We start from the raw sequence: 14,399 nt of genomic DNA on the forward strand, positions 1-14,399 counted from the left end.
ATAAATTGTGTTTCTCTGTAGCGACCATAGACTGTATATAAAGACTCAATGAAAAGTAAAATAAAATTAAATAAAATAAAATAAAATTAAATTGCACTAAATTAAACCAAAAAAAAAAAAAATCTTTATATAAAGTATAAATTGTGTTTCTCTGTAGCGACCATAGCCTGCATATAAAGATTCAATGAAAAGTAAAATAAAATTAAATAAAATTAAATGAAATAAAATAAATAAAATTAAATTAAATTAAATTAAATTAAATTAAACAAAAAAAAATCTTATATAAAGTATAAATTGTGTTTCTCTGTAGCGACCATAGCCTGCATATAAAGATTCAATGAAAAGTAAAATAAAATTAAATAAAATTAAATGAAATAAAATAAATAAAATTAAATTAAATTAAATTAAATTAAATTAAACAAAAAAATCTTATATAAAGTATAAATTGTGTTTCTCTGTAGCAACCATAGACTGTATATAAAGATTCAATGAAAAGTAAAATAAAATATAATCAAATTAAATAAAATTAAATTAAATTAAATTAAACAAAAAAAATCTTTATATAAAGTATAAATTGTGTTTCTCCGAAGCGACCATAGACTGTATATAAAGATTAAATAAAAAATAAAATAAAATAAAAGTAAAATAAAAGTAAAATAAAATAAAATAAAATCTTTATATACAGTATATTTTGTTTTTCTCTGTAGCAACCATAGACTGTATATAAAGATCAAATGAAAAATAAAATAAAATAAAATACAGTCTATGGTTGCTACAGACAAACACAATAACTGGTTATAAAAAAAGTTATTTTGTGGTGTTGAGGATACATTTGAGACGATGCAGCAGCTGTGCAGATTATCGTGGCTTATATTCTTCTATTCTTTTCTTCTATTTATTTATTTTTAATTGAATTTTATACTTGGACTTACTTAAAATGTTTTTATGCTTTTTACATGCTTTTATTGTTTTGACTTTTCTAGTTCAATATCTCGCTGTATAATTTTTTCTAATTATAATTTTACAATTTTTAAAAAATATTCAGTAAGCGAAATAGAGACAGAGAGAGAGATTATTAGAAGATAATAATAATTTTAAAGGATGGGGAAATGTCCAGGAAACTGTACTTATAATTGTTATTATGATAATTATCATTAACTATGTTATATATATATATATATATATATATATATATATATATATATATATATATATATATTGTTGGAGTATGTAAGTATATGATGCAATGTTCATGTTCATGTTCATTCCTTATTTCTTGTTTATTCCTTTATATGGTCATGTTTATTCCTTACACAAAAAGACAAGATATAGTATCGCAGTAACTCAGTGTTCTGGATGACAGTTTAACGTTTTGTATGACAATCTAACCTTTGGGGCCAGTGGTGTGAGTGAAAGCATGACGTGAGAAGAACTTGATATGTGGAGATAAGAGGAGGAGATGTGCAGGATGGATGTGGGTCAAAAGGGCGTGGATGTGTGGTATCTATGATGTTGTTCAACAGGACACCCAGCAGGGAAAAACAATTCCTAATAAGGGACTGTCCTTGAAGGTGACCAATCCAAAGATGATGCCACGCTGAAAGGGGAGCCAGATAACGAGGGGAGCCAACCAGAAGATGACTCTACCTACGTTCACATTTCCTCATTGTAATAGTATAAAATACTGGATCAGGGACAAACAGGTTGTCAGACTGCAGGCTGACTCGCTGATGTTGTCGGCTGGGGAGAGGCATTTCTGATCCAGAGCTCTGTAACTGCTCACTGCTTGCTTGAAAAGATTCACTACTCACCCTGGGAGGGTGAGAGTTTTTTTCTATTTGCAGCAACCAAGAGAAAAACTCCTTCAATATCAATATGATTATATTATATTATATTATATTATATTATATTATATTATATTATATTATATTATATTATATTATATTATATTATTTCATTTTTGCTAAATTTCAGATAATTTTCTTGTAACCTGGTATTTCTTCCCTTAGTACCTTACTTTGAATATGCTACATATATATTTATTTATAATGAAAAATCTCTCTAGGAAAAAAAATATGACTTTATTTTTTGGGGAAAATTTTAGTTACTTCTCTTTTGAGGCAGCTTTTTTTATTTAAAAAAAAGTTTTTAATTTTATTGAATCATGGTAAGCTACTTTTTAAACGTTATCCCTATGTTTATACATGAGAGGTTTTAATATTTTCTTTAATATCTTTATGGTTGTTGTTATTATTTTTAGTAGTAGTAGTAGTAGTAGTAATAGTATGTTCAATCAATATAATAATATTAAAACAGACAGTTATACTATTTGACAAGAAAACAATAAAAGACAAGAAAATAACTACATACATTGGGGTATTACACAACAAGCAATAAAGATATTAAAGAAAATATTAAAACCTCTCCAGTCCGTGTAATGTTTGAGTGAAGTGTTTTGATGCAGCTCCTGTTAAACACAAAATATCTTTGCACGCGTCTCCTCTTGCGTCACATTCTATCCGCCGATCTACAAATGAAACGAGGAGGAGGCTTCAGCGAGTGCAGCGCAGCACATGATTTGTAGATCAGCGACGCTTCAGACGCCGCAGCGCTCACGCCGGTGAAACCGAAGGTCACCTCACCTCAGCGCCTCTTCAGCTGGAAAACAGAGCCGCTCTGTAACTTTTTAGCAGCACGATGGACAATTATGATAATTTCAGCGCGTCGGAGAAAGCCGAGGCGACGGAGCTTCAGCGTATGATCGCCATAGAGCAACAGAAAGCGCAGTTCCAGGCCCAGGTCTGTATGCTAACGATGCTAACCTGTGTCCAGCCCGTTAGCATTGCAGCACGCAGTTATGTGCTCGCGCTGCTTTGGCGAAACACCCCCTTAAAATTCAAGTTTTCTTTACTTTTTTGACACGAAGACGACGCTACTTGGAGAACATGATAGGAACATTTGATACGACTTCTTTATTATGCTTTTAATTGAATACGCTGATACTTACAGCCCCTCCAGGGGCGTTTTATCAAACATGTGGCCCCTGGGCACAGATATGCAAAGTCCCCCCTTTCCCCCCCTATCTATCCTACATAGGAACAAGACACACATACTTATTATTTTGCATCTGTAAGGCATAATGCATCTTTATTAGTGCCTGAGCACCAACCACAGGCGATTGCAAAGTCCCAATTGAAGGGAATTATCATTATGCATTTTATTTTTACAGCTTAAGCTTATTTGTGAGATACTAGGGACACTCAAAAACTCATGAAACTTGACAAACACATCAGAAGTATCAAAAATTGATATTTGATATGATGGTAGTTGAAACTCTGCTATCGTGATATTTTCCTGTATCAATTTTTCCACTTACCCCTTGAAATGATAAGAAAAAAAGCATAAAAGACAATAAATAAACTGGCTTGAGAGATCCTTTATTAACCCTTTCAAAATTCACAAATGTCAGTACTTGTAACGGCCTCTAAAATCTAGTCTTGGCTGGGCTCTACATTCAGTCAGTGGTCCCTGTAAGGTAATTCATCTGACCGTCATCAGTTCTGGTGCCTCAAAAGTTTGTTTTTGCTCTCTGTTCAAATGTCCATCATCAAAACCCGTTCATTGCATTAGACTTATCACGTATAAGTTATTAATTAGCTTTTCATATTTTGTCCAGGTGCACACGTTCACTGATGTCTGCTGGGACAAGTGTGTGGACAGCCCAGGCTCGAAGCTGGACTACAGGACAGAGACGTGCCTGGTGAGCTGCGTGGAGCGATTCATCGACACCACGCTGACCATCACCAACCGCTTCACGCAGATGGTGCAGAAGGGGGCTCATTAACAATGGACTCGAGATGCCATCCGGACTGTTAAATGATAGGCTATTAATATTTTGTATTCCAAATATGCTGATTGAAGATTATGTGAAGAGAACATGCTTTTTTTTTACAGTTAAAAGCTCTGGACTGGTGATGCTTGAGGAGTCCAAAATGAGTTAAATGGTGGCAACTGCAGAGGCAGCAAGACGTACCTGTGTGAGAAATACTTTAATGTGACAGTGTAAAGTGACAGTGTGCTCGTCTTTACCAGCCTGTCTGTGATCCGTCATTTACTTAAACAAAAAGGGGAAGGAATCGGGTAAACAACTTATGGTGGTGAACAGAGCACTTAAGCGCCGCTATTTCCACAACAGATCTGGGTTCAGTAACTTTTTTGGAGTTGTCAGTTGCTGTGTCATAACAACAGAAAACAGTGTTTAACACAGAATCAGTATTTATGTATGGCATTAGTGACAACAAGGGCTGGGGTCACTACACTTCAGAATCAATGGATGAGAGGAGAAGCAGAGTGTAGAGTGAGTGAAAGCAAACTTTTAGACACAGCACAACAGTGAGACCTGATCAACGGTATCTAAGTTTACACCCACAGTCTCTTTCTGCCTTTCCCAAAAGACTAAAAAACAGGAAACTGAGAAATTAATCGACTCTGGAACAAGGAATCCTTAGAATCAGGGTGGCCTGGACACTGTCTGGGTTTCTTATATCAAAGGAGATTATTTTAAAAATAAATAAAAGCAGCACAATAAATGATTAGGTTTCACTTTTTTCACCTGGCGATCTACTGCACCGTCTGTGCCAACAGTATGCTCGGTGCTCCGAAAGTGTGATGCATAAATAAATAAATAAATAACCGCACTGTAAGCTGTATTTGTGGCGGCAGATGTTTTAATGTTGGCCTGGGAACATTATGGGGTGGAAAAGGGGTTTTAAGGTGAACTGATAGATATAATTAGAAAAAAGACAACAGCAGTTGTTAATAATGTATTGTTTTCATATAATGGACGTATTCAGTTCAATTATAAATAAATACTGTAAAACTTCAAATAAAAGCCCGGGGTATTATTTGCTAAAAGCACTGAACTCAAAAAGCTTATATCTGGGACAGGCGAAACTGTTGCTCAGCAGAGATGGAGATGTAATGAAATTGTTTATTTAAACCTATTTTTTGCCTTTTGTTGACTATCCAGGTATAATTGTCTTCTTTGGTGCTCATGGTTTAAATAAAATTAACTGAATGATTGCATTGAGATAATCTTATCTAACACTGTGAGTGCATGTCCATATTAGTAAAAGTTTTAACATTTATATTTGGATGTGTGATCTAAGCAGCTAACTAAGCTCCAGCAGCAACAACCCGGTTTTATCCATCATATCATCATACATGTACTTATTGGCTTTTATTTGAAGTTTTACGGTAGTAAAAGCAAACATAAAGGCATTAACTGAATATTACTAAGTCATGTCCTCTCTTCAATCATACAAGTGTTGGGAGTAAATATTTCTTGACAGAGTTAAAACTATTTAAAAAAATGTTACTTGCTAATACAGAAGAAAAAATGCTTTGTAATACACACAAAAGACCCACCAGATGTCAGTATTGTGATTTTCATTATAGAGTAACAACTAAATGCAGTCTAGAGTCTGTTATTGGTGCAACGTACCTGGACAGAAGGAACTGACTGTGAGACTTATTTAAAAAAAATATATATAAGTCAAATATTTACATCTAAAGATTTCTGTGAAAGAGATGTTTTCGTGGGTATAAAGGTGGGCTTTGCAACATTGTAAATGCAGTTCATTTAATATTTGTTTTTTTTAGTCGTCAAAATTAAAGCACATTTAAATATATTGCAATACATATTGTGTATTGCAACATAATTTTAAAATATTGCAATATATATTGTGTACCCCAATATAGCTCTAACATATCACGATACATATTGTGTATCATAACATAACTTTAAAATATTGCAATAATACTGTGTATCGCAATATAGCTTTAAAATATTGTGATATATATTGTGTATCGCAACATAGCTCTAAAATATTGTGATACATATTATGTACTGCAATATAGCTTTAAAATATTGTGATACATATTGTGTATTGCAATATAGCTTTAAAATATTGCGATAATATTTTAAAGCTATATCTAGTCCTGTTAAATGAAGGGAAAATGATCTTTAAACTTAACCACATGTATAATAACCATGTGCTTGTGCTGATTTATGGTAGTGCCATCCTGAAACATCAACAGCAGACCAAAGTAGAATTTTTAGATGCGGAAATCCACTACAAAGTGGCAATATCTGAAGATTTGGGATGAGAACGTGTTGGCATTTGAGGGGGATTAATTGTGATACATCAGTATACACATGTACTTGACATAAAACTAAACTGTAAGGCTGTTAATATTTTTCACTGCCCTGAGCGCAGACTTCATGGCAGTTTCTATCCACCCGTGCGGCAAGGCTGTGTGTTCGCCTGCAAAGTGCACCCGTCCCTCGCTCTGGAACAGTTCTCTGGCGTAATGTCCCTGCTGGTACGGCGTGAACAGTGCAAAGGCTCCCAGACTGTAAGGATCCAAGCCCCATTTCTTCACCAGCCCCCCTGTACACAAAGGCCTGATGCGCTCTCCGTGGATCTTCACCAAGTCCTCCAGGACCACAGCCATCAGCTCCTCCTCGCTCAGCCCCTGGAAGAGGGTTGAATCGTCGGAGCAGGTGTAAGACGCCAGCAGGGCCCCTGCCGATGTCCCGGGGAAGCTGTGGCTGGGGTAGTAGATGAAGCGAGCGGGCCTGTCTGTGACGCTCTTCCCTCCTTTGATGCCCTCTTTCTCCCAAAAGCGATCCCTGAAGCTGAGCACCACCTTGGTGGAGCTGGCGTAGTGGACTGAGCGCAGGGCCTCCATCTTGTCCCCGGAGAGAGGGGGCTGGAAGTCGATGAAGACGGTGGCCTTAGCTGTGGCTGTAACCAGGGCGTAGTCCACTGTTAGGTTGGTCAGGGAGCCTGAGTTTCGCCAGTCCTGGTACGTTACCGTCACATTGCTGCCGCCTGTTTGGTTGATTAGCTTGACCTTGGAGTTGAGGAGGATCGTGGAATTTAAAATCGGTAAGAAAGCCTTTGGGAGGTGGTCAAATCCATCTGTCACTTCAAAGTATCTGGGGAAAAAAAACACTCAATAAAAACCTCCCTAATCACAAAACACGATTAAAGGTCCAGTGTAGCATCTAGTGCCATCTATTGGTGAGGTTTCAGATTGCAACAAGCTGAAACTTATAGCATGTGTCAGGCATTTAGGAGGTCTACAGTGGTCTACACAAAAATGGGAATGGGCTTATCAAGAGCCAGAGTTTGTTTTGTCCCTTCTGAGCTACTGTAGAAACAACATGGCGGACTCTGTAAAGAGGACCCTCTCCATAAAGGGCTCATTCTAAGATAATGAAAACACAATAATAAGGCCAAGGGAAATTTAAATTCAGGTGATAATTGTCATGATCCAAGGTTTTGTTATATTGCCAACTTTGTTTTGGGGTTTTCTGTTATGTTTTCTTGCTACTCATGTTCTGTTTCCTGTTTTATTTTGTAGTATCGCTCCTCATGTGTCATGCCTGGTTTTACTTTGTGTCTTTGTATGTTTTCCTGCCCTTGTGGTTCCCAATTTAATTTCAACTGTTCTTACTTTCCCTGATGATTTTCCTGTGTCCTCAGCTCTCCCTGCCTGTCTGTTTACTTCCTGTTTTCTAACACACCTGTTGTTTCATTTGCACTTTGTGTTTTTGGTAACCTGTTTGTTTGTTGGACATCATCTTTGGCAATAAAGCTTGCTTTTTTGTTCTGTCTTTGGGTCCTCATCCTACCTCATCCGTGACAGTAATTATCTGTAGGTACACCACCACAAACTCACCATATCAACTTAAAACCATCTTTGAGAAAACCCTCAAAAAAACAAAAAAAATGTGCTTTCTGGCTCCTGCCCAATAACTTTGAAATCAACAAAAAGTTTATTTTCTGCCTCTGGAGATGCTCAAGCCAAGGTTAGATCTGCAGGCCGCATCGCAGCTAACAGGGAACGTTCCCACAACATTGACATTACCTACAAGTTGCAATAATGTTTTAGAGAAAACATTTAAATCTAATGTTTAAAGAACGTTTTAAGGATGTTTATCATTTCAAATAATGTTCCTGTAAGGTTATAATGCTGACTAAGACGTAACGTTGTAACGGCAACATTCTGTGGATGTTTTGGTGATGTTGAGATGACAGATCATCGCATGTTGTTTTATAAAACGCTCCCATAATGTTACATGAGAACAAAGGATGAATGAAAATGTAATGTAATGTGATATTTTAACAGTTCTTTAAGATGTTATAGATGATGTTACTTTAAAGTCTGTGTAAAGTGAATTCAGAGATTTGTTTCATAACACATTATAAATGTTGAAAACTGATTGTTGAAAACATGTTACAAAGATCTTGAATTGTGGAGTTAGAGGGTTTTTTCAACATTTTCCTGTTTTAAGATTTTTTGGGTGGGCCTAAAACCATAGCTCGATGACACACTGGAGCTATACTCAGCATAACTCCGCCCCTAATAATGTAGCAGTATAAAAACGAGAAGCATCATTAGCATAGTCCCGCGATTGGGCGTGGCCTCCGCTCCTCCAGTGGACACGCCCCCAGCATTTCAGATCAGAGAATATAATGCAATTTTTCATAATTTTGAGACCTTCTTTTACATACTTGGCGATTTTTTCGGTAATTCAAATTTGGTCAGGTGTTTAATAACATCTTTCTGTGATGTGACAAACTCAGAAAACATTTTAATTATCACTTTACACGAAGAACGTTCATAAAGAAAACGTTACTAAAACAGTCAGTGGTTGCATTGTACTGTTTTCAGCGTCTTTTAAGAACCAAAGATTGCTCGTTGTGATGTTGCCAGACACAAAACAAGAGGCTGAAATGAACCGATCTTACTCTGTGTTGTCGTTGATGTCTGACTGAATGTACAACATTTCTATCAGCGACGTGTAGAAGAGGCTGTTTTCATTCAGGAGGTCCCCGATCATCCTCAAGGCGCCGCGGCTCAGGTTGCCCTCCTTCATCAGATATTCCTGTCAGCAATCAAACTCGAGCTTTAATGTTTCATTCATACTCAAATATAAGTTTTTACTCCTTTTGGAAAATACATAAACAGTCATGTGTTCGACCATTTCTTTTGCTTTAAGTTTATCATTGTCTTTAAATATTACTTTTTTTGTCCATAATTTCTCTATTTTCTTTTTATTACATGTTCAAAATAAATCAAATCAAATGTCAAAGCAAACACCTCTTTACCTTCACAGTGTAGGAGTCGTATTTATCCAACAAGGCACTGCAGCCTCTTGCTTTGACGTCATCCCTCACCTGCGCAAACATTACAGTGAGACACATCCCTTTTCTTGTGCAATATCCTCTGCAATTAAACAACCCAATATGTACAAAAATAACAATATTTTTTTATTATTGTGTGACTGCGTACAAACCTTCCAGAGTGCGTCACTGAAGAGTTGAGCTGCAGACTTCCCCCTCTCTCTCTCGTTCAGGCTGTAGTTGAGCACGCCGGGGTTGCTTTCCACAGCATAGGTTTTATGTAGTAATCCGTTTATCAAGAAGTAAGTGTTAATGTCGTCTTGGATGAAATGGTTTAGGGGGATTTGTAATTTGGCGGCAAAGGAGAGCAGAATTCTGTGGAGCAGATACTGTATATTAGTTATTTTATACATGCAAGACAAATGTGATGTTCTTTTTAGGGAAGATCACCGGTAGATGAAGTATTTACATATTTTAATTAAAGCTGCATTAGTTGTGTATATATTATCATCATACAGAGGTTGATACGGTGTACGAGCTGTGTATTTGCACATGAAGTCCTGTTTCTGGCCACTTTAAAAATGCAAGTAGAAGAAGAATGGGAGAATTATATCTAACCGTTATGGAAAACCTCAAGTTCAATAATATGGAGACAGTTTTTGTTAAGGGTGGCTATAATAAATGTACCAACTGCTGCTGTATTTTTTATTTTATTTCACTTCTGTATGTATCTGTGATTTACAGCAGGCTTGGAGAGATAAGGCTAATACGCCCCATGAGTACCATCTGTTGGACCTTGTCATAACTCAATAAAAAGAGGATTAAAAAAAAAGATGTCAACCATGGCAGGAAATCCCCTTTTTGTACGACTGAATAACACATTAAAACCAGACTTTTCATATAAACGATCACTTTAGCAATTTTTTGGTTGCTATTAACAATTTTGCCGTGTACTTTGAGTTTTTAGTTTGGCCTTTGTCCCGTTAACTAACATGGAGGGGCGGGCTTTATGAGCTATACTGCAGTCAGACACCAGGGGGCGATCAGATTGAGAAGCTTCACTTTAAGGAAATTGTCATGTTTTCCATCTTTATATTCAGTCTATGAGTGACACGGAGGACTCAACTATTGGCTACATTTCCCCCGTCTCTGAAATGCTTCACAGATATATTGACATGAGTTCTGCATTTATAGAACAGCTAATAGGGACAATAGGGGCATCTTTTCTCCGAAATGACTTGCAATTGGCTAAAATCCCGTAAAACTTTTAAAGCCTGAAAACAGAGCTAAATGGAGGTACTGGAGTTTTGTTCCTTGACCATTTTGATATCAATATGCTCTAAGTTTAGTATGGGATCTTTACCCAATCACACCAAAATGAAACTGCCTACCCTAATTTTAATTTGTTAGGAAGTCAAAGGGCTGAAATCTGGGCTGCAGGGCGTCCACACCAGAATCCATTTATTACAGCAGCTTATTACAATTTATAGCTACAGGACTGTCAGAAACCACTAAGTGACCAGAAACTAAAGCTGTCAAGTAAAAACAGTGGATTAAAAAAAACACAGTATCATCTACTTTGAAATGTAAATGTAAAAGTACTTCAAATTTGTGTTTAATTATGGTGCTAACTTTAGAAGTTGAGCACTTAGTCATTATTTGATGATGGAAAATAATGTTAGTGCATCTAACATTATGACTCAACTCATGCCACTGTCATATTATGACTAAGCACACAGTTAACACTTTGAAGCCTCAGCAAATTGGTTTGATTTCTTTCGAAAAGAAACAGGGGAGAGAGGCAATGAGCAACTTAAGAGGAAATGCTTAAAACATTAGCAAGAAATTAGTAAAATAAAAAGTTACAAGAAAATTATCTGTAAATAAGTAACAACGAAAAAGGTAAAAAACAAAAACAAACAAGGGAATGACTCAGAAAAAAATGGAAATTAAAAATATATGTGTGCATATTCTGTAACATAATTTTAACTACATTATCATTTTTTTAATTAAAAGAAAAAAAAAGCCTCTCCCCTTTGTAAAAACAAAATTTTGGGTCATTTTCTTGTCACTTTTTAGTACTTTCTCACTATTTGTAGAGCATTTCTTTCTCCAAGTTGGTCATTTTTTCCCCCCTTTTTGTTTTCAAAGAAATCCAATAATTTGCTCTCGTTTCTGAGCGTTAAATAGCTCATGAAAGGTGTATGAATGCAGCACAAATAAACTGTTGCAGATCCAGGTTTCAAAGGGTGAAAAAAGACATCCAAGTCAGTACTGTACTCACTTATGAAAGCTGGGGATCCTCATGGCCCCCACTTCTGCGTACCAGCCCTCTCTGTTGTTCCTGAAGGTCTCCACGCGTCCCCCAATGCGGTTACTGGCTTCTATGATGGTCACCTTGTCGTCCATGGGGACACATGGTCATGTTACATACACTGCACAGCACGCACCACTCAGAAAGTGGATGTTTATGGTAACATTTTAAGTATTATTTTAGTATTATGACCTAACCTTGTGTCCAGCATCTTCCAGAAACTTTGCAGCGGTCAGTCCAGCGATGCCCCCGCCGATGATTGCTACATGGCGAGGTGTCTTAGCAGCAGGAAGACCTTTATCAACGATGTCCAGGAGCTCGCTGTAGTCTGCGTCTTGAAGACACTCGTACAGAGGGTCCCCAAAGATCCCGCTCACAGCAAACACCACGACCCCGACAAGAACTAGAGGAACTGACAAAGAGCATATCGACCCAAGTGATGAGTTTTGAAGCATCATGAGGCAGAGGAAAAGGAAAGTTTCCAAACTTTGAACAGCAGAAACTCAGAAAGACTCATTGAGAAACCACCAACTTCCACTTTCCTTTCCTTACCGCTGAGCTTACAAACAAAACTAAGTCACATCTGAAGGAAGAACTGAGGCTTTGTGGAAAATAACATGAAATTATCTTAATTAAGGGTCGACTGATATTGGGATTTTTTTTTTAGGGCTGATTCTAATATGGATTATTAGTAGTTAATGAGACTGAAAAACGATATTTAAAACCAATTTATCTATACTATAAAAATGAAAATATTTGAGTCAAAAAGAAAAATTTGGGATATAACAAACTCCAACACAAGACTTAGTTTAAATGCTTTAAGCAAATCGAAACTGAAGCTTTCAACATCACATGCATGTTCTCTGCATTTTTTCTCAAGTCAATTAAAAATTTTAATAAAAAATGAATGAATAAAAATCGCTCCCAGGGGTTTAACTAAGTAAAACTTCCTCCCGTGATGACACTTTCTTTGCATGTATTGCAGACTGCCTTTCCCAGTGTTGGCTGAGTGTAATATGCACACTTATTAAACACAACATTAAAATAAAATGTAGATACAGATAAATATCGTCCCCGATATTCGGTCAGGCCAATAATCTGTCGACCCCAATCCTAATCATGTTTCATTTACACAGTAATCCTCATGCGTTACACAATTAGATCTCCCTTTCATGATGCAGATTTCATTATGATTTTATTCAACTGAATGTCAACATGAATCGACATCACTTTTCCTGTAATACATTTAGATGCCTTTGCAAGTATTTAAAACTTTGAACACAAAGCAAATTTGCTTGATTTCTTAAAAAAATGGAAAAAAGGCGAGGAATAACTTAGCAAGAACTTATGCGCAAAAATGCAAGAAATTAGTAGAATTCAGGGTTTTTTTTAAGCTTTGGAAAATGGCCAGATAACTATACATTTACAATCATCATAATTATATATTTTAAATTATTTGTAATTATTTTTTGTAATTAAAAAAAAAAGATTGAGATCATTCTTGTTTTTTTCAATTTAATTTATTGTATCTTATTAACTTTTCTGTTTGTTTTTGTTTTGTTTAGGGTAATTATTATTTTGTACTTTTACCAATTTCTTGTTCATTTCTGCGTCATTTCTATTTAGGCAAATTTCTAGATTTTTGGATTTTTTCAGTTTTTTTTAACATGGGAAAAAGGCTAAGTTTTAAAAGGTTGTAATTCAAATTAACTATCAAGTAACCGCCTGAATGTATGTATTATATAAATGCAGTTTATAATACTTACAGAATTTGCACAGTGCCATGTGAGGGATCATCGTTGCGATGGAGCTCCACAGTCTGGACTTCTTCCTTCTGCTGTTGATACTGATACTATCAGAGGAAAAGGACGCCTACAAAAGACAAGAATGGTACCAGTTTGGTAAGATTCCCTCAATTATCATGAACAAACATGAGTTAGATATTCATCTGAACTCAATGTGTTCAGTGCAAAACATATTTTCTCAATAACATAAAAATGGATTGAATTTGGCACAAACATGACTAATTATTACAGTTAATTGCATTATCTAAAATGAGAAGAGAATAAGACAAGGTCAGACTCTGCACTCACCTTTACCAAAGGTAATGTCTCGTAAGTTGTCATAAGCCTATGCATGACTGAGGAGAAATGCCCGAGTACCTGATGAAGCTAAACTTTCAACGCTGTGTCCGTCCATACGAAAGCAGCCTGGAAAAGCTGCAAGCGTGGTATGTGTGAAATTGCACACAACGTAATTTTAATGAGGGACTGTGCGGCTCCTCAGGTCTTCCAGAAATATTTTCCCACACCGGCTCGAGAGTCAACCACACTGAACAAATCAGATTAGTGAGGGTATACCAAGTCATCAGCATACCTCATTTCCTCCATCTTCACTCATTTCAATATCTGACCTGAGAGTGCTCATTCAGAGGTGTCCAAAAAAAAAAAAAGACCCGCCTCAGTCAGACTTAAAGCTAAACTTCATTTCATTACATCACTTCACATAAACACAGTAAACTCCAAGTCTTTTTTTTCTATTAAAAAACACACACTTTATTTATATTTTGAAAGTGTTTTACAGCTTACCTGAAAAACGTTTATTGTCAAAATAAAGCAGTCCCGCTCATCCAACTATTTCTGTGTCCCAACAGGCAGCAGCACATATACAGCTTTTACAGGCTGCAGGAAATGAAAGCAAAAGCAAGGGGGAGAGAAAAAAAAAAAACAAAGTCATGTTTCAATTTCCCGACAGTTTCATTAAAAGCTAAACGCTGAAAAAACATCTTACATTATACTTCATTTATTAAGGTCATGCTGTTTATACAAAGCAAATAATAACAAGTGCATTCAACCATGTTTGGGTACCATCCAAAAAAGAGAAAAAAA

The 14,399-nt window shown here is 36.2% G+C and overlaps 2 protein-coding genes across 2 annotated transcripts; one reads left to right on the forward strand and one right to left on the reverse strand.

The window, feature by feature from the left end:
• The first annotated feature begins 2,580 nt into the window (after positions 1-2,580).
• On the forward strand, positions 2,581-4,088 carry timm8b (translocase of inner mitochondrial membrane 8 homolog B (yeast)). Its single transcript, XM_042486719.1, has 2 exons — positions 2,581-2,799; positions 3,677-4,088. The coding sequence occupies exons 1-2, from the start codon at positions 2,698-2,700 to the stop codon at positions 3,842-3,844; spliced, it is 270 nt and encodes an 89-aa protein (XP_042342653.1). The 5' UTR covers positions 2,581-2,697; the 3' UTR covers positions 3,845-4,088.
• Positions 4,089-6,008: 1,920 nt separating this feature from the next.
• il4i1 (interleukin 4 induced 1) lies at positions 6,009-14,180 on the reverse strand. Its single transcript, XM_042487094.1, has 8 exons — positions 14,100-14,180; positions 13,278-13,383; positions 11,709-11,923; positions 11,482-11,594; positions 9,371-9,572; positions 9,183-9,251; positions 8,823-8,959; positions 6,009-7,003 (listed from the first exon to the last, which is right to left on the reverse strand). The coding sequence occupies exons 2-8, from the start codon at positions 13,306-13,308 to the stop codon at positions 6,235-6,237; spliced, it is 1,536 nt and encodes a 511-aa protein (XP_042343028.1). The 5' UTR covers positions 13,309-13,383; positions 14,100-14,180; the 3' UTR covers positions 6,009-6,234.
• Between the last annotated feature and the right edge of the window lie 219 nt (positions 14,181-14,399).

This window comes from Plectropomus leopardus, chromosome 5 (assembly GCF_008729295.1).
Source record: "Plectropomus leopardus isolate mb chromosome 5, YSFRI_Pleo_2.0, whole genome shotgun sequence".
In the NCBI taxonomy this organism is placed as follows: Eukaryota; Metazoa; Chordata; class Actinopteri; order Perciformes; family Serranidae; genus Plectropomus; species Plectropomus leopardus.